An 18836-nucleotide genomic window follows, 5' to 3' on the forward strand; every position below is an offset into this window, starting at 1 on the left:
ATTTCAATTTAAATCATAAATACTATACAGTAATAATGTTTGGGTTTTCTATTAATAAGATTTTATTGATATATAATTTCTCTATTGCATATAATACAGTGGAGGGGATGGTATATGTACCAGCAGACACATATAGTGGTAAAAATGTGTACCAACAGGCACTGTATGTCCACAAAAAAGTGCTACATCTGATAATATTACTTTAGACAAGCAAATACAAATACACTTATTCTGAGGTAGAAAATTAATTTATAACTACTTGGTATGATATAACCTAAAACAGTTTTTTTACAATGGACGATTACACTATTGACAAAGAGTTTTTATGCTTGTTTGCCCTTTTCCTTCATAAAATCTCGTGCATTTTCTTATGGTTCTCTCTTCAATGGGAAGATGTAATGCTGAAGATCTACATATATAATATTCTTTTTCCTGATTCTGCACCTTACTTAAAACTTAAATTTTGTATACCTTCTAATACTAATTGTTCTGCAAGTTCAGTGAGGAAAGAAAGGAAGAGAATTTTTTAACTGGTCATACATGATCCAGGAATTGACTGCACACATATTGAGAAATATGTATAACACTTTTTTTTCCTATATATATTGGATGCACATGCGTTAATAAGGCTGACGTACCTCGAAAAAACAAGTAATAATCGATTCAAAGTCATAAGATACGTCTTCTTATTTTACATGGACCAGTTAAGGGACATTTTCATAAAGTGAGGTTGTTTCATGAAGACTTAACTTGCAAACTCTGCAACACACAAGAGTCAAACATATCTTATATGACTGCAAGGCTTTTATCAGACTAATCACATCATCACATCATTCAATCTTTGCTTAGCCACTGCTGGACATAGATCCCCTCATAATTTTCCATCTATTTAGATCTTGTGCCTCTTGCATCCAATTCCTATGACAACGTTTTAGATCGTCAGTCCAACGTGTTGGTGGACGACCTCTGCTTCGGTAGGCATCATCTTTTGGTCTCCATTCCAGTATCCGTTTTGTCCATCTATTATCTGTCATTCGAGCCACGTGACCTGCCCAGTTCCATTTCAGTGTTGCTACTCTCTCTACTGCATCAGCCACTCCTGTTCTTTGTCGTAGCTGGCGATTTGGGATCTTGTCTCGTAGTGAAACGCCTAACATAGCACGCTCCATCGCCCTTTGACACACACGGATCTTTTGAACTGTTATCAGACTAATAATAAGTCTAAATTCGCCGCATTTTCGTGGGTTTACCTTTCTTTCGTAATATTACGAAGAGCTACTCAAGCCAATCCTTTGATATTTTGCCGTCATTGTAGATTTTATTAAAGAAGGTGGTTAAGCAGGCGATACTCGTCCAGAAGTTTAAATATTTTGGCAGAAATTGGGTCTTTTCTATGGGCCTTTTTGTTTTGTGCTTATTTTAATGCTTTTTTCGGGCCTAATTTCAATATACCGGGGCCTCTACATAGTATGGGCCTCTATATAGTATGTGACAAGCTTTCTGGACTGTCATGTTGAAAAATACCAGTGACATATTCTTCCCAATCTTTGCGATATTGCTCACGTTCAAAAATTTTTCCGTTGGCATCCTTAAGTAGGAAAGCGTGTTTTGGTTTTCTAATTTCTGGAATATACTTGAATTTTTTACATTTTAATTTAAACTTTTTACAATTTTAAGATTGTTACGCACTGTTGAATAGTAGAATAAGCTCATTTACATCTTCTTAAACGATCTTCTGGCTTGTTCTGTCTCATTTTTCATTAAACCAACAGCAATATTTGAATGATCCTTGTCTTGTTTCTTTATCTTATCTGATCCCAATTTTAAGTTGTTAGCTAGATTTTTGTCGTTAGCTGTTTTTGCGACGACTATCCACTTGATTTTCTTTGTATTTACTTTCAAACCCATTTGTTGTTTACCATGCTCTGTTACAGATGATCTGATGAAAGTATCTGTAAACCATTTTTATCCGTTGCTAGAAAAACTGCGTCATCGACATATCTTACGTTGTCAATGACTATTCCTTTGGCAATTAAACTTCTCTTCTACCCCCCACAGCATCTCCGAAAATCTTTTCTGCATTTGAATTAAATAAAAGCTGAAACACAACCACAGACACAGCTCACAACCTTGTCAAATTCCTTTCATGATAGGAATTTCTTCAGATATCTGACCCTTATTTCTAGCTTTTCGTTTTAATACAAATCAGCTAAGTACTAACCATCTATCCAGGCCTATATCATGTAAAATAACAATTACCTTCTCATGTTGAACAGTGTTAAATGCTTTCTCTTAATCGATAAATATATCACGACTTAATCGATAAATATATACATATCACGACTTACATCTTGTCATCTTTCGATAAGAATCTGGATGAGAAATACAGAAATCACTTTTAAACCAAAACTGAAATTTGAAAATATTTTCTTAACATTGGTATATATTCAGGAGTTAATGATTTTCAGAAACAACTTTAATACATAGCTTATTAAGTAAATTGTTCTGTACTTGAAGCCTGTCTTCAGAAATTACTTCAGTCTTAGGAAGGTCTATCTTCTTCAAACATTTTTAACACGTTGTACTTCATCTGGTCTTAGCGCCTTTCCATCTTTAATGTTTATTTAATGTAATTTGTATGTAATGTAATTCCGCCGTAACCGGACCCGCCCTGTTGAGAAAAGAGGAGAGTGAATGGTTAATGTATAGGACTTGATATTAGTAGCTATGCTAAGTGGCTTCTTTCCTTAAATACCAAGTAACGCTTCTAGTTGGAATATGTCAGTGACACCAACAAATCCTACCCAGCGAGTCTCCAGCGCCTTAAATCTGGAACACCTTGACTAAGTAGACTAAGGTTACCCTAGCAGAAGAGTCTCTTGCCCTCCAGGGGGGAATTGGGTGTAGGGTTAACACCCTGAGGACTGAAATTTGGTCGACGACTTGGTTTATTCACGTAGAATGTAAAATCGGTATACAGGCCAAGGACCTTACAACAGACGCCTATTGGCAATTTAGAAAAATATGGAAGCGATGTAGTTGCACTTCAGGAAATGAGATCGTAAAGAAAAACCTATCAATGAAATACTATGCAAAATAAGAATAAGTGGTAAATTCTTAAAATATTCAATAAGAAATGCTCAAGCACCAACTGAGGAGAATTTAGATGAAGAAAAAGAAGAATTTTACGAACAACTGGAAAGGATTATACAAGGCTGTCCTATAAATGAAGTAAAGGTATTAATGGGAGATTTTATTGTAAAGATAGGTAAGGAAAGGAAATACGCTTTAACTATTGGAAACCACAGTTTATATGAAGAGTCGAACAACAACGAAACTCGACTGATACACTTAGCCGCCTCAATGAACATGGTAGTTGCTAGCACATGCTTTATGCACAAATATATACATAAAGGAACATGAAAAAGTACTGATGAGAATATAGTAAATCAAATCAACTATGTAGCTGTCGACGCAATACACTTCAGCGACGTAATAGACGTATGCGCAAGGCAAGGGACAAACATAGACTCGGACCACTACCTAATCCAAACGAAAATAAGAGCAAGGCTCTCCAATGTAAAGCAATTCAGAGGCGTTGAAGAAAAAAATGTTTAACGTAGAAGTGTTAAAAAACTCTGCGATAGCTGGAGGTTCTTCTTCTTCTTCTTCTTACGATGCCTATCCGTTCCGGATGTTAGCGATCAATATGGCTATCCTAACTTTGCTTGCTGCTATTCTGAATAGTCCGGTTGTCGATGTATTAAACCACTTTCTCAGGTTTTGAAGCCAAGATATTCTTCTTCTCACTGGTCCTCTTTTTCCAAATACCTTGCCCTGAAGAATGAGTTGCAACAAGCCGTATCTCTGTTCATTCCTCATAACATGGCCAAGATATTCTAGTTTGCGCTCTTTGATGGTGTTAATAATCTTGCATTCCTTGCCTATTCTACGTAGGACCTCAACATTAGTCACACGATCCACCCATGAAATTCTTAAAATACGTCTGTAATACCATATCTCGAATGCCTCGAGTTTTCTTAAAGAAGCTTCGGAAAGTGTCCAGGCCTCTACTCCGTATAATAATGTAGAAAATACATAGCATCCAATGAGAGAGATTTTGGTAGCAAGTGGTAAATCGTGACTTCTGAAAAGAGACTTCATCATTATGAACGCCGATCTCGCTTTTCCTATGCGCTGTTTTATTTCACTGGAGTGATCCCATTGGCTATGGGTTGGAGGTTCTAGAGAACTGTAAAGGTGGTATAGTTGACGATATTAACAACTATGGAAGGCAGTGTAGAACCATATTGGAAGAGGTAGTTACTGAAGAGATTGAAAGACAAAAGCGTAAAAAAACAAGATCGGACTTTAAATAGTACCTACGATGAGAAATGTGAACAAGCAACGCAAAGAAAAAATCAGGTATATACAAGGCTCCAAGGACGAATAACGATACAAATAAAGGAAGAGTATAGACAGTTTAGACGACACGATAAACGAATACTGAAAAGAAATAAGAAGAAGCATGTAGAAAACCAACTCAACTCAAAGAACGAGAGAAGTATAACGAAAAATTGAAACGTGAAAATTCTACAAGAAGGTTAACCAGAACAGAAAGGAATTCAAACCTGGATTATCAATAGTTAGAAACAGAACAGGATAGATCATTAGTGATCAGAATCAGATACCAGGAAGATGAGCAGAAAATTTTGAGGATAGACTAAATATAATAAGTGAGATGAGGTTGTAAAAAGCAGAAATCTAGCTCGAAGGCATGGAAGACAAAAAATAGAACTATCCCGGATGAAAGTTGAGCATAGTACAGATTAAAGAAGGTCTTAACATCAAACATAGTTTAAAATAAAACGAAACTATCGATATCCAGAACTTTTATAAACGTGACTGATGACAAAAGGCGATGAAGAACGTTTAGGCTGTTTTGAACGTAAAATCTTTAGAAATATTTATAAAGGCGTGCAAGAAAACGGATTATGGAGTAGGCGCTATGATTTTAAGCTTTACTGCCTTCATAGCGTATCTAGTACTGGTACGTCCATCAAAATAACTTTAAGAGAATGAACGAGATAGCTGTTGAAATACATTTATAATATAACCAAAGATCGGATAGAGTGAGATGAAGAAGCAGGACCATAGCACGATTTTAGGACCAGGTGAAAGACGACTTACGAGTGTTAAGAGTACGAAATTAGAAAACCAAAGCAAAGGATAGAAAAGAACAGAAGCGGATTTTAGAACAGACCAAGACCCATTATGGGTTGTAGAGCCAAAGATGATGATGAATGTAATGTAATGTAATGTAGGTATAATTAAAGTATTAAATGAATCTCTAATGCTTGCTAAGGCCTGAACACGTTCTTAAGAATTTGGTCTTATTGATTCGAAAGAATGTTATGATTTCTCCTTTTATATTGACCTGTAAAAGGTCTGATTTAATTATACTTATGAAATGACTCGTGTTTGGCGTATAACTGTTAAAAAAATAAGTATAAAACCTGCACGCATGATATATATGACTTTGTATCTCCTAAATAATACATAAGGTTAAAATAAACTTAAATCAACTGAGGGAAAGCTAAGAAAGTAAATACAATAATAAACAATACCGCACAAGGTATAAAAATTTCTGGAAATAGATAAATTATATAAAATCTTTATCTTTTTCAGGCTTATCTTTATAATAAATCCTATACCTGCAATATTCTTTAATATTCTTATCTATATCTGTTCTTTATCTATGTATATCTTTAATAACTACAAAACAAAACAGAACAAAAGTGAATCTTTTATTAATTCCGTTTTTTAAATAATATTCTCAAACAAATTTTTGTTGTATAACAGCAATATACTACAAACAGTATATATAGAGAAATTAAAATTAATATTAATCTCTTGAATACTTTTCCTAGCTGCATTACCACCCGGTGTTAACAATATGCAAATACACATGTACATTGTGTAATGCGACCTGGTAGTAATACGTTATGAAAAGACAGCTAGGAAATTATTATCTTTAGATTTGTGCAATTGCCCTTCGACCTTAGTAAGGACACATTTCCCTCTCAACATCCCCTACGGGTCCGGGATGGCCCGGAGCTAGACCGTTGCGCAACCACCTTGCGCATCCACGCCCCCGGTCATCAAGATCGTCATCTGTTTCTCCTAGGCGACGCCGCAATCTCAGCCAACTCAGTTATTAGTGCATCGTTTAAGTGTCGAGTTTGTCGAGTAGTCCACGATGATGGCATCTTCGGTTCCACTACATCAGTATCATCAAGGTGGCGCAGCGCAGACGCATCAGGTGCGTGATTTTAATCATAGTAATCTTGGAAATGGAATAACCCCTCATTAGTGTGTTGTTTACTGTTGGTTTATTTTGTTCTTTGATTAACATTTGAAGGGATTCGGTCATAAGGTGGTTGTTGATTTCATTCAGTAGCTGTTCCGACTTGTTGGGTGCGCTTTGACTTATAAAAAAACTTAATAATTAGTATAATTTGTTTCCTAATTTACTCATACTTTACTAAAACGTATAACTAATCATGTGAACTTTTTCTTTTAAGTAATTTGTATACATCTGCAATAACCCTTTCAAAAACGTTTTATTTTACTTTTTATTTTATATTTATATTACTTATCTCTAAACAACTGAGTCAAGTTGAGTAAATTGTGATTCTTTTTATTTTGAATCTTAATTATTGAGAACTGGAACTACAGTGGCTACTATAATTATAGTTTAACGCATTTACGTGTAAATACAGCAATTTTTTTGGGATACATGTTTATTCTTTTTCTTGTTTTCAGAAAAACATTTAATTTTATTCCTTTTTTTCTGATTAATATTTTATTTAAGGATTTCACAAAGATTCCAAATTAATTGAAAAATATGATGGATAAATTCATAATTTTTGATGTTTTCTAATATTTTTTTTTTAAATTTTCGTTTGCTGAAGCATTTTTTATTTAGAGGCAATATTTTTTCTAATTCTTCCTGGTTTTAATTTTACTAATAAATAAACTAATTATATTTTTAAGAGGACTGCATGCTTGATCTTATTATGAATACAACTTGTGTCTAGTTTTAAGATGCTTGTCCTTTGAATTTAAATTAATAGCTTTTTCTTAAACTTGACAAATTCACGAGCCTGCAACTTTATCTCATAAAAGTAAAAGTTTGGCGCAATTTTTCTTGCATTTAAATTCATATTTCAATTCAATGTGCTTACGATTTCTTCCAAAGGGGAAGCTAATATACTTGTGTTTTAAATATTGTAATTTATGACGTAATCTATCACTAATTTAGACATTTTTGTATAATTTTGAATATAGGTAATGTGGGGCATTTATCGTTGTGGGATTTTTATTTCGTAATTGTAATAATGTGGAGGTTTTAAGTTGATTATCTTAAGTAATTTCATCACTGCTTGGTCATCATAGTGTATTTTAATGTTGGGTTATTCTAATTAGATCTTATTCTATGTTCCTTTTAATTGCAATCGAAATATCTATATATTTAGATGTTCGGACTCTAAAAATAGGGATTTTTCTTTTCTTCAGGCCCCTTCTCTGATTAGCAGTTTAGTTATTATCATAGCCATTTGAATTTTATATTCAGTTGCACAAAATAGTTGATAGAATTTGCAGTCAACCCATCTCTTAAGTTTCGCAACCATGTCATTTTTTCCCTTATTTTTCACCTTGGGTGATATTTTGAAAAAGAAGTGTTTTCATCTCTCCTGTTTCTAACATTATTTTTGTCCTCTATGTGTCAGGTCGTGTTTCTGCCGCGTATGTCATTATTGGTTTGATGACTGTATTGTAAATTCTGCCTTTCATCTCTTTCCTTCTATTCTCTTGATCTTCCACTTCCGTTTAGAGCTTTCCGTAGCTAGATAATGTATATTTAAACTCCATCATTTGTTCTATTATCTGACCTTCCAGCTCACAATTTATATCATCATAAATTTGCTGGTATAACTATGCATTTTGTCTTTTTTGGGGAAATTAACGTGTTGAATTTCCTGGCGGTTATATTAAATTGGTGCAGCATACGTTGTAAATCATCTTCACTCTGAGAGAGTAGTATTGCGTCGTCTGCATAGCAGATTATTTTAAGCTGTTTTTCTTCCATTTGGTATCGCTTTTTAGTTCTTACTTTTTTTATTATTTCATATGAAGATTAGTTCATGTATTAAAAACAAAAAAATAGCTATGTATAAACGATTTCGGATTTTTAATCTAACTTGGATACTCATGAAGAAAATAACATCGACACTTCAAGCGATGCTGGATGCATATCTACGAGACAAAATAAAAAAACAAGTCAAAATACAGAACATAACATATACAGTCACAAAACTTAAGTATGAGTTTGCGGGACACATAGGATGGAGTACAAAATTATAAAATAGACACCATATCTAGAAAAAAGGAATCGAAGAACATCATAAACCAGGTGGTATTATGACAGTAAGAAAAACCAAATTAAAAGAGACCAAATTAAAAAAGAAAAACAGATGAAACTAGAAAAGAGTTTTATGTTTAATTCTAGATGCATGACGAACAGAGCTATCAAGAAAGAGATATCAAGCACATATTGCAGTTTAGGACTTTTAATGGTTACCTAATAATGCACTCGCTTTTTTAATTTTTTTGGCTAATTGTGTACTTGATATTTAAGACTCATCATACAGCAGGTTAAAATGTACAACAAACATTTCATAAGTTGTAGTGTTAGTTCTAGACCTTAGTAGAACTAGAGTAGATTAGGCTGGGAGACATTCTTATTGTTGCTTTTTCATTCACAAATGTTCCTAGATAACTATATTTCTCAACTCTGTAATTTGTTTTGCATAAATTTATATGACGAATGTTTTTTAAAGGTACGATCGTAAATTTAGTTTTCTGTGTGTAGAGCATATCCTTCCCTCTACCTTTCTATAAATGCTGTTTTTTCTGTTGCATTTCAGGCTGTTTATGTATCTCTAGTTGATCAGTGTTATTACAATATTATAAATAACGTTTAAGACATTTTGATAAAGTATAATCTGTTTTATATCTAGGTTTAGGCAAATATGCAAAAAAATTAACTCACAAAAATACTTGGTTCTAAATGTATTTCTTCGCAAAAATCACCAATAAGAACGTCCGCTACATTTTTTCTAATTTCTGCCACTACTCTGTTTATTCCATGTGCTAATCAAGTAACGTGTACTAAGTTGGTATAAAATATTTTTAAATTTTGTCTAGGAACAGTTGCAGGAAGAAAAAAAATTTGATATTGTTCTGAAGTTATTTTCTTGTGGCATTTTTAAGCAATTACTATTTAAATGGGAATAAGCCACAATTAAAGGTTAAAGTACGTTTATCGACGTTTCAATTTCCACTTCGGAAATCGTTCTCAAAATACAAACATTAGTAAATTAAACAAATTTTTGTTTTTTTGTTACTTAGTGAAAAATTCTTCTAATAATCTAATTTTATGTGACTCATCTATATTGACAATTCAGACATACACAATACATTTTAAAGTAGACGACTTTAAAATGATATTGCCAATATTGTTGAGTTGCGTTCCTGGGACGACTTTACTTATAAGATTCGATTACATGAAATCAACTTTAACTTGAGAATATCCGTCAGAAAAGATCATAGCATGTAATTCGTCTTTAAAAAGATAAATACATGCCATGATGACAGTAAAATAATTCTCCTGTTAGTGATTCCATAGTAAATTATGAGAGAAAAACCAGGAAAAAACCTCATAATACTATCCCGACATGGTAAGTATTTGGTCGTGCATTTAGTTTACCTTCAAAAAGAAGTTTTCCTTGAAAGAGGAAGTTATTAAAAGGAAAATACCAGTATTGGTAAGTCAGTAACATATAGAGGATACATCAGTTATGTTTTTTAAATAACAAACATATAAAATTAGAATTTGGTGTTTATTGAAGGTAAACTAAATGCACGACCAAATACTTACCATGTCGGGATAGTATTATGAGGTTTTTTCCTGTTTTTTTTTTCCCTCATAATTTACTATGGATTATAAGTTAAAGTTGATTTCATGTAATCGAATGGACTATCTTATAAGTAAAGTCGTCCCAGGAACACAACTCAACAATATTGGCAATATCATTTTAAAGTCGTCTACTTTAAAATGTATAATGTATGTCTGAATTGTCAATATAGATGAGTCAGATAAAATTAAATTATTAGAAGAATTTTTCACTAACAAAAAACCAAAATTTGTTTAATTTACTAATGTTTGTATTTTGATACCTTGAATACTTTGATACTTTGAATAGAAACCTAAATTATCTCCACCGATAAATAACCATTCCATCAAAATAAAATAGACAGTAAAATTCTATGAACTATGTATAACTCTTGCTCTAACGTTAGTAGTTTTTAATATACAAGGTATCTAAAGTCAAATAATTAGTTGACAGTTTCAATACCATATTTAATTTTTAAAAGCAGAAAAAAATGTTTTGGTTATTTAAATAAATATCTAATAGTTATAAGATACTGGTTGAGTTTACCGAAAGTACAAGCTGAATATAGCCGCAAATGTCAACCAAGAATTAAAATATTTCGGTTTGGCAGTATTGGGATGTTTTTAGAATGCATCTGTTGTATGCTTCAAATATAAAGAGAGAAAACTTTTAAAAATTACATATCGATTATGGTATTTTATGAATTCTGCAATTTTTAATTTATATGAAAGAATAACGAGTAAATATTTGTCTCTCTCCAGATTAATTGCAAACATCTGTTGCAATCTGGCAACTGCTGATTTGACGATTGCCAAATCTATTCCCTAATCTATCAAAGGGTAATTGCCAAAAAAATTTCTAATAATTAACTGCAATTAAATCTCCAAAGAAACAAATATTTACTCATTCTTGTTTTATATAAATAAAAAATTGCAGAATTCATAACATAATATAAACAAAATGTACTTTTCTAAAGCTTTACCTTTTTGTATTTGAAGCATACAGCATCTACATTTTAAAAACATGCCAACACTGTTAAACTGAAATTTTTTGTTCCATGTTTGACATTTGCGGCTATATTCAGCTTGTACTTTCGGTAAACTCAACCAAGATATTAATTTTAAAGCAATAGTTATACCTACATATTTTTGTTAATAGAATTTCATTGTCTATTTAAATTTGACAGAAAAAAATATAGGTTTTTATTTAAAAAAAAAAACAAATGGATGACGTCATCTCGTCTCGACGGCATGGTGCCGTCATCAAGGTTGCTTTTATCCCAAATAAGAAAAGCTAAATTTAATTTGACTGTTGGTATTTTTGACCTGTCTTGGTATCTTTTTTAATATTTTGCATTTCTGAAATATTGATAAATGAGTGCTTTTCAAATAGTGTAGTTTTTCTATAATTTGGCGAATTCGCCAGGCGCACTAGGTCTCACTTGGTACTGGTTGATACATAAAATCTGTTTTAATCTCTTGTCTTGGAATATACATACTTAGTTCATATTATGAAATTAATAATAGTATGTATACAGGATATATTAAAAAAACGTGCACTGCATTTTAAAAAACTTTATATTTTAGTTAAAGATCTTGTAATATTCATAAATTTGGATCTATATTCCACAAATTTTACAATTGTTGAATGATCTACTTCACTTATAATTATGAATTTTCTAATATTTTTCATCTGACAAATTGACCATTTCAACTATAGTTTTTTTTACCGTTAATTTTTTTAATTTTTCTATGATTTTATGATAGTCTATACCGTTTTTGTTTAATTCAATCTTCAATTTTTCATTAAATTTTTGGATACATCTCAATTTACTCATTTCGTATATTTTAATATTTATTTGAAACAATAACAATCTTTAAGAAGGACAAATGATAACATTGCTACTAGAAGTATTAATTAAATATACATTTGGCATCAAAAGCAGCACAAAGAACCGATCCATGTGTAAAGATTTCTTTTTTACTTTTTATCTATTTAATGAGCTACATTTCTTCCCTTAAGCTACACTTAAGAGATTATCACTTTACATGTGGTGACTGCCCAAAAACTTACCTCAATTAAACTGGTAAACCTTTAACAAACAGATCTTAAATCATAGAAAAATAGATTCTACGTACGTTTTCACCTTCTAGATCATAATAATTCTTGTATTGAGAAATTTTAAATTCTCCATATTTAAAATAAAGGCCATAAGCCATCTTCATTAAAATCTGTTAAAATTATTAAGTTAGAAAATACAGATATAATTCCAAATGACCAACTTGAGACAAATTGATAGTACAGATATAATTCCAAATGACCAACTTGAGACAAACAGCTCCTCCATCTTCAATTGATTCAGTTAAAGACTATTAAGTGTAGACCATGAGCCTTTGTGACTGACATTACCCGCCTTCTCATACTTCTTATGAATCATGTTATCGATCATTCCTTGTACCTGTTTTTTTCAGATTTCAATTAGAAAAGTTCTCAGTAAATTGGTGTTTTGAATGGCCAAAATTCTTGACTTTCTTTCTATTCTTCTAGTCTTCTTTCTATCAGGTTTAATTAAGTGAAGCAAATATACATGCCGATTAATGGATGGTATTTTCACTTCCATTTCCAAGTTCTCAGTAAATTGGTGTTTTAAATGGCCAAAATTCTTGACTTTGTTTCTATTCTTCTAGTCTTCTTTCTATCATGTTTAATTAAGTCAAGCAAATATACATGCCGATTAATGGATGGTATTTCCACTTGGTTTTAAAAGTCATTTACATAGAGCCATGGACGGGCTAGCATTGCCTTACATAAATAGGACATTTTTTCCAATATACGGATTGAAAAGTACCACATGATCTTGCAGAATGTTCGGATCTGAACATAAACATAAGACCCTAGACATAAAACATGCTACACTATAATTGAGTGTATCATCAATCAAGTTTACGAAAATGCGGCTCTCTTGTCGTAAAACTAACTCCAATCATCATCATTCTACTTTTGATGATGTTATCTAACAAAGACTGGTCATGCTACTAGAGGGCATGTAAAAATGTTTAAATTTTTTTACCTGTATGCTTTCACACTAGCTTTTTAAATTATTTTTTAATTGTGTACCCACTTACTTTGGTTTCACGAACTTCTTCTACTTTATTTACTGTCCTAAAAGCCATTTGACGCTCTATCTGTGTGTTTGTAATACTTTCCAAAAGTCCATTTTCTATAGCCGTGGTTTAACATTTTCTGCCTTGGCTCCGTTTTCTAACATATTTACCCGTTTCTCATATGTTTCATAAAACAAACGTTTAATTAAGAAAAGATTATGAAGAATATTCTTTTCGTTGTATAAAATTTAACTCCATCTAACCATCCTATGACTCTAAAGTCCAATTTGAGCCCTGGCCTCCTTCAGCAAACCTCTTCATCCTCCACGATCAACGACCAAGGATATTACTGGGGTCCTCATCCCCATCAACCTTCCATTGTTTTCTCGGTCTTCCAATAGGTCTCTTCCCTGCATTCTTGCATTCAACAGTTTTTTTGGAAACCTGTTTCATCCGTCCTAAATAGATGACCTGTCCATTGAAGACGCTGTAGGCGGAGATATTGGGATTAAGGTGGTTCTTGAAATTATATATTATATATTTCATATTTGTATTTGATTTACCACCTGTTGTTCGGATTTATAGGGCCTTGTATTTATCTCTGTACCATTTTTTCAAAAATGTCTATGCAGTTTACAAATTTTTTATTACAAGTGTGTCCTCTTCATTGAGTGATATGCCTGTTTGAAGGCGACGAAAAAATATTATAGACATCTATGTCATATTTTAAGACTTTGCTTAAGAGCTGCTTTTAACTTTAAAATTTAACCCAATTATTTTAAATTTACCGGTGTCTTTATATTAAACAGTCTCTAACTTTTTTGTTAGCGCCAATTTTTGATTTGTAAATCGTACTTACAGTCCCTATAATATAAATTAGACAAAATTTTAGAATACACTTTCAAAGTATAGATTTAAATATAAATTATTAATCTTTACATAATTTTTAAAGTTTTTTTCTATTAATTATGCAATCCAGTAATATACTGCAATCACTTACGCAACATATTTTAATATAATATATGAGTGTTCTATGGTTCTTTCACCCAATACGAATAACATGAATTAAAATGTGTCATTCTAGATCTAATTTTTTTGACGTGATGCATTAAAATATTTAGTTTCTGAGTTAAATAGGCTTATTAACTAAAAATATATAAATATTTTTATCTTTTTTTTTGTTGCAGATAAATCCACTTAATCTTCTGGCAGCTACATGTAATCGAATATACACCCACCAAACTTACCCACATACGCAGCTTTCTCCTGCCTCCACAACATCATGCAGCAGCGACGGTTATGTTTCTCAAATCCCTATGGAAACCTCTCGATCTCCATTGGAGTATTCTCCACATTATCAGCCAAGTTATACTCATGCTTATAGCAACCAATATTGGTTTCAACATTCTCCTCCACACGGCGATATTGCAACCAGTGGGTACCAACCGAATCATCAAAGTATTAATCAACAGTATCAGTGGCCGCAGACTAATTATATGCCATTCACATCCAAGATGATGGTAAAACCCGAGATAGGATTTTCTTCCAAGGCAAGGCGGTGTATTAAGTGTCAGTGTCCCAATTGTATAAACGAAGAAAATGGACTAAAGAAACCCAGTGCTAAGAAAGTTCATATTTGCCATTACCCCGGCTGTGATAAAGTATACGGAAAAACTTCACACCTTCAAGCACATTTAAGATGGCATACAGGGGAAAGGCCTTTTGTATGCAATTGGTTATTTTGTGGTAAAAGGTTTACACGATCAGACGAATTGCAAAGGCATTTGCGAACACATACCGGTGAAAAAAGGTTCGCTTGTTCTATTTGTTCCAAACGGTTTATGCGATCAGACCATTTAACTAAACATGTTAAGACGCATAAAAATGGTACTTCTCCTACAACCAAAAAGGGTGAAAAGGAATCATCTAAAGAAGAAACAGAGTTAAAGTCTGAACCACAACCCCAGTTCAAACTACAATCAGTGTCTAGTGTACCTCCAGCTCAAATTTCCCATTACGAAGCTCAGGTTGTTCATCACCCCGTGCCCACATCGTATAATAATAACATGTATTTACATAATTACAACGAACAATGATAATAGTGATTTTCATACTAGCTATATCTTATTAGGGACCATTGTATTTTTTTGTATATATGTATATAGTTGCCAAATTGTAAATTTTATTTTTATTAATAAATGCCATATTATTTATAGTAAATATTAAGTTTTAAATTAATTTTTTCTTGTTTTTACCTGCTACAAAATAAATTTTTTCATTAATCCTGAATCTTATATACTAAAAGGCTAAGCCCTTTTCTTGTGCGCAATACTTCTCCTAAACGGTGATAGATAGGAGAATAATTTTTTCGAATAATTAAACAGATTGTTGAGTAGATTACCCCTAATGTTTAAAATTTAAAAAATTCGAACCGGTTTAAAAATGGCGGCCATAAAATGAATTTTTCCTATAGTAAAGTATAGGAATTTTACAGGTTTCTACTAGCTAAATGAATTAATAAATATTTTGTACTTGAAATTCGAAGTTGGTTTTTTTGTTTGCAATTTGGTTAGTTTAGGTTAGGTTAGGCTGGGATATCTTACCGGAAGTAAATACTTCTGGTTTCATAATTCTGAATTCAATCAGTAAGTATAAGAAAAAAGTAGACGCGGGCATATTTTAAAAATACATTGAAAATTAGGACTTTAAATTTTGAAGAATGAAACCTGTAAAATTCCTATACTTTACTATAGGAAAAATTCATTTTATGGCCGCCATTTTTAAACCGGTTCGAATTTTTAAAATTTTAAACCTTAGGGGGAATCTACTCAACAATCTGTTATTTTATTCCAAAAAATTATTCTCCTATCTATCACCGTTTAGGAGTATTGCGCACAAGAAAAGGGCTTTCATTTACACCAGGCTACGGAAACGATGGATCGTTAGACTCCGCCCCTCTTAAATATCAGCAAAACTTACATCAAAACTCGATGTCGAGTTGGTCTGCTAGTTTATATTATTAGCCATAATATTGGTACTGGACTGAGCGAAATCCAGTCTGTTCTCGAGGTAGATAGTTGTATATAATTTATAAAGATGATTTAACATGCTAATGGGTCGATAGATCTCAAGGTCAGTTGGGTCTCCCTTTTTGCGGAGATTGATCATAATAGCGTTATTTAAATTTTCAGAGATTTCTTGTTTATGTAGACAAAAATTAAATAATAGTTTCTTATTTTATTTATTAGTCATTCGCCTTCATTCTTTATTGGTTCTGTTTTCACTTGATCTTCTGCCAGTGCTTTGCACTCTTTAAATGTTTCTAAGAGCATGATAGATTTCGTCTATTATTATGTAAGAAATTTCTTCTGAATCTTGGTTTATTCTGTTTTTGGTACATAGTTCTCGTGGTTTTCACTATTACTTAACATAATTTTGGCGACGGGGAGCGACCTTGTGCGATCTGCTTTAATTCTGCAATTGATCTCTTTACTTGGGTGTAGTTTGTAATGTACCGGGTGGTCCAATAAGTCGATCTCTCGGCTATATATCAGAAACTATTCTTGTTATAACTTTAGAAGAAAAAATTCCTTAGTAAAAATGGCTAAGAGAAATCGCTGGAAATAACTTTTAAAGTTTGAAAGTTTCTGGGTTAACCGCTAGGTGGCGTAACCTGTGAAGAAAAATTTGAAAAAAAGGTTTTTGTGAAATATGCCCAATTATACCAAGTGTTAAATAAGTAAACTACAAAGAGGCCTAAATTCCGCAAAAAGTTGTTCAAGTACTTTTTTTAATTTTTTTCAAATAAAGGGTGGGGGAGAGTGGGAAAGTATTTGTGGATAAATACCTATAACTTTGGTTTGGACTAACCGATTTTAACGAAATTAGTGTCATTAGAAAGAGTGTGAATGAAACTAGATTAAATTCGTAACAACATGGCGCAAACCGCATGTTGATAGCTTTTGTCGAACTTGAGATATGAATAAAAACGCATAAACATAAGTAAGTATAGTATTAACTCACCCTTTATTATAACTTAAAATTAAATATGTGAAAGATCATACAAATATCTCGATCATTAAAACTTAATGTCCAATTAAATGTTCAAATTGTTTTCCATCGTTGTCCTCACAAAGATGTAATCTTTCGCGCGTAGACGTAACAGCTGCTTCAATCTCAGCTGTTGATATACTATTTATTACGTACACTAAGTCTTTCAATCTTCCCCACAGATTAAAGTCCGGACATGTTAAGTCTGGAGATCTAGCTGGCCATGAAAATATACTTCCCCTTCCAATCCATTTATTTGGATAACTTGCATACAAATAATCTCGAACTCATCTGGAAAAGTGCGCAGGACACCCGTCATGTTGTAATATCATATCTCTTCTTGTTTGTAAGGAAATATCTTTCAATAAAACAGGCAACTGATTTTCCAGAAAATCCAAATATGTTTCGCCATTTAAAGTTTTATCAAAGAAATATGGACCTACGATCTTTCCATCAACTATATCACACCACACATTAAGACTCCATCTACCTTGAACCTGCACCTCATGTATCCAGTGCGGATTTTCTTCAGCCCAATAATGCATATTATGCAGATTAACACCACCCGCACTATTAAACGTAGCCTCGTCTGTCCACAAAATCTTTGACATGATATGCGGTTGTTCTTCTAGCAGACCTAACGTCCAATTGCAGTAATCCAGCCTTGCATCAAAATCTCTCTCATGTAAATCTTGGTGGAGAACTACATGATAAGGATGCAGTCTAAAAAACAGAACAACAAATATTGGTGAAAAAAAAAATCACTATATTTACTAAAACTCAAAAAATCTTGAAAAATCTACAATTGTTTCACAAGATAAATCGTGCATAAGTATTGTTAAGAAACGGATAAAAGGATAAAAGCGCCGTGTTGTCGTTTTTATCTGAATATTAAAATAACAGTTGAATCTAAAGTTTAAAGGGAATTCCAAGTTTCTGACCTAAACGTTCACTTTATAATATGAAAAACCAACCTGTGATGTTTTAAAATCCTTAAAACAGTAGTTTTGGGTATGTTTAATTTTATAGAGATTTGCCGACTACGTATATGTGGATTCTGTTAAATTAAAGCAAGAACATTTATTGAATTATCTTCGGTCATACCTCTACTACGTCGTTTAAAACAAGGATGATGAAAACTACCAGTTTCTCTTAATCTTATTGCCTTTCTTTCAAATACTTCTTTGCCATAATGTCTCCCGTCAGGATATCTTACAGAATATATACGTGAGGCAATAGCGGCATTTTGGTGACATTAGAAATAAACTCCAATCATATCATACAATTCTGCATTTGAAATACTCATCACGAATTATTAGTACTGATAATTAATTACTGATATTACCAATATTAATATCTATTGAAAAAAGTGCAATCTTCAATTCGAATTATAATATAACACTTCTTAACAATGTTTTGACTGATGTCAATAAATAAACAATATAAACAAATTCATTGTCGTAGCTTACTTAGTTTCGAAAAAACTATTTTTAATCATATGAAGTAACAATGGTCAAAATAGGTATCAACATTAAGATTCTTCTGCTATAAAAAAATTTGAAAGGACCTCCTGACTTATTTTTAATTTAATTTATAATACAGGGTGAGTCAATACTATACTTACTTATGTTTATGCTTTTTTATTCATATCTCGAGTTCGACA

The 18836-nt window shown here is 32.3% G+C and overlaps 1 protein-coding gene across 1 annotated transcript; it reads left to right on the forward strand.

Annotated features, from left to right (window-relative positions):
- Nucleotides 1-6174: 6174 nt before the first annotated feature.
- On the forward strand, nt 6175-15357 carry LOC140436723 (uncharacterized). The gene is made up of 2 exons (XM_072525778.1): nt 6175-6322; nt 14311-15357. Exons 1-2 carry the CDS (start codon nt 6260-6262, stop codon nt 15217-15219), a joined length of 972 nt encoding a protein of 323 aa, XP_072381879.1. The 5' UTR covers nt 6175-6259; the 3' UTR covers nt 15220-15357.
- Nucleotides 15358-18836: the final 3479 nt, after the last annotated feature.

This window comes from Diabrotica undecimpunctata, chromosome 3 (assembly GCF_040954645.1).
Source record: "Diabrotica undecimpunctata isolate CICGRU chromosome 3, icDiaUnde3, whole genome shotgun sequence".
Classification (NCBI taxonomy): domain Eukaryota; kingdom Metazoa; phylum Arthropoda; class Insecta; order Coleoptera; family Chrysomelidae; genus Diabrotica; species Diabrotica undecimpunctata.

Excerpts from the sequence above, each read along its gene's own strand:
- LOC140436723 (XM_072525778.1), top strand. The coding sequence starts at position 6,260 with ATGATGGCATCTTCGGTTCCACTACATCAGTATCATCAAGGTGGCGCA. Across the intron at positions 6,323-14,310 it reads GCGCAGCGCAGACGCATCAG|ATAAATCCACTTAATCTTCT; the intron begins GTGCGTGATTTT and ends TTTTTGTTGCAG.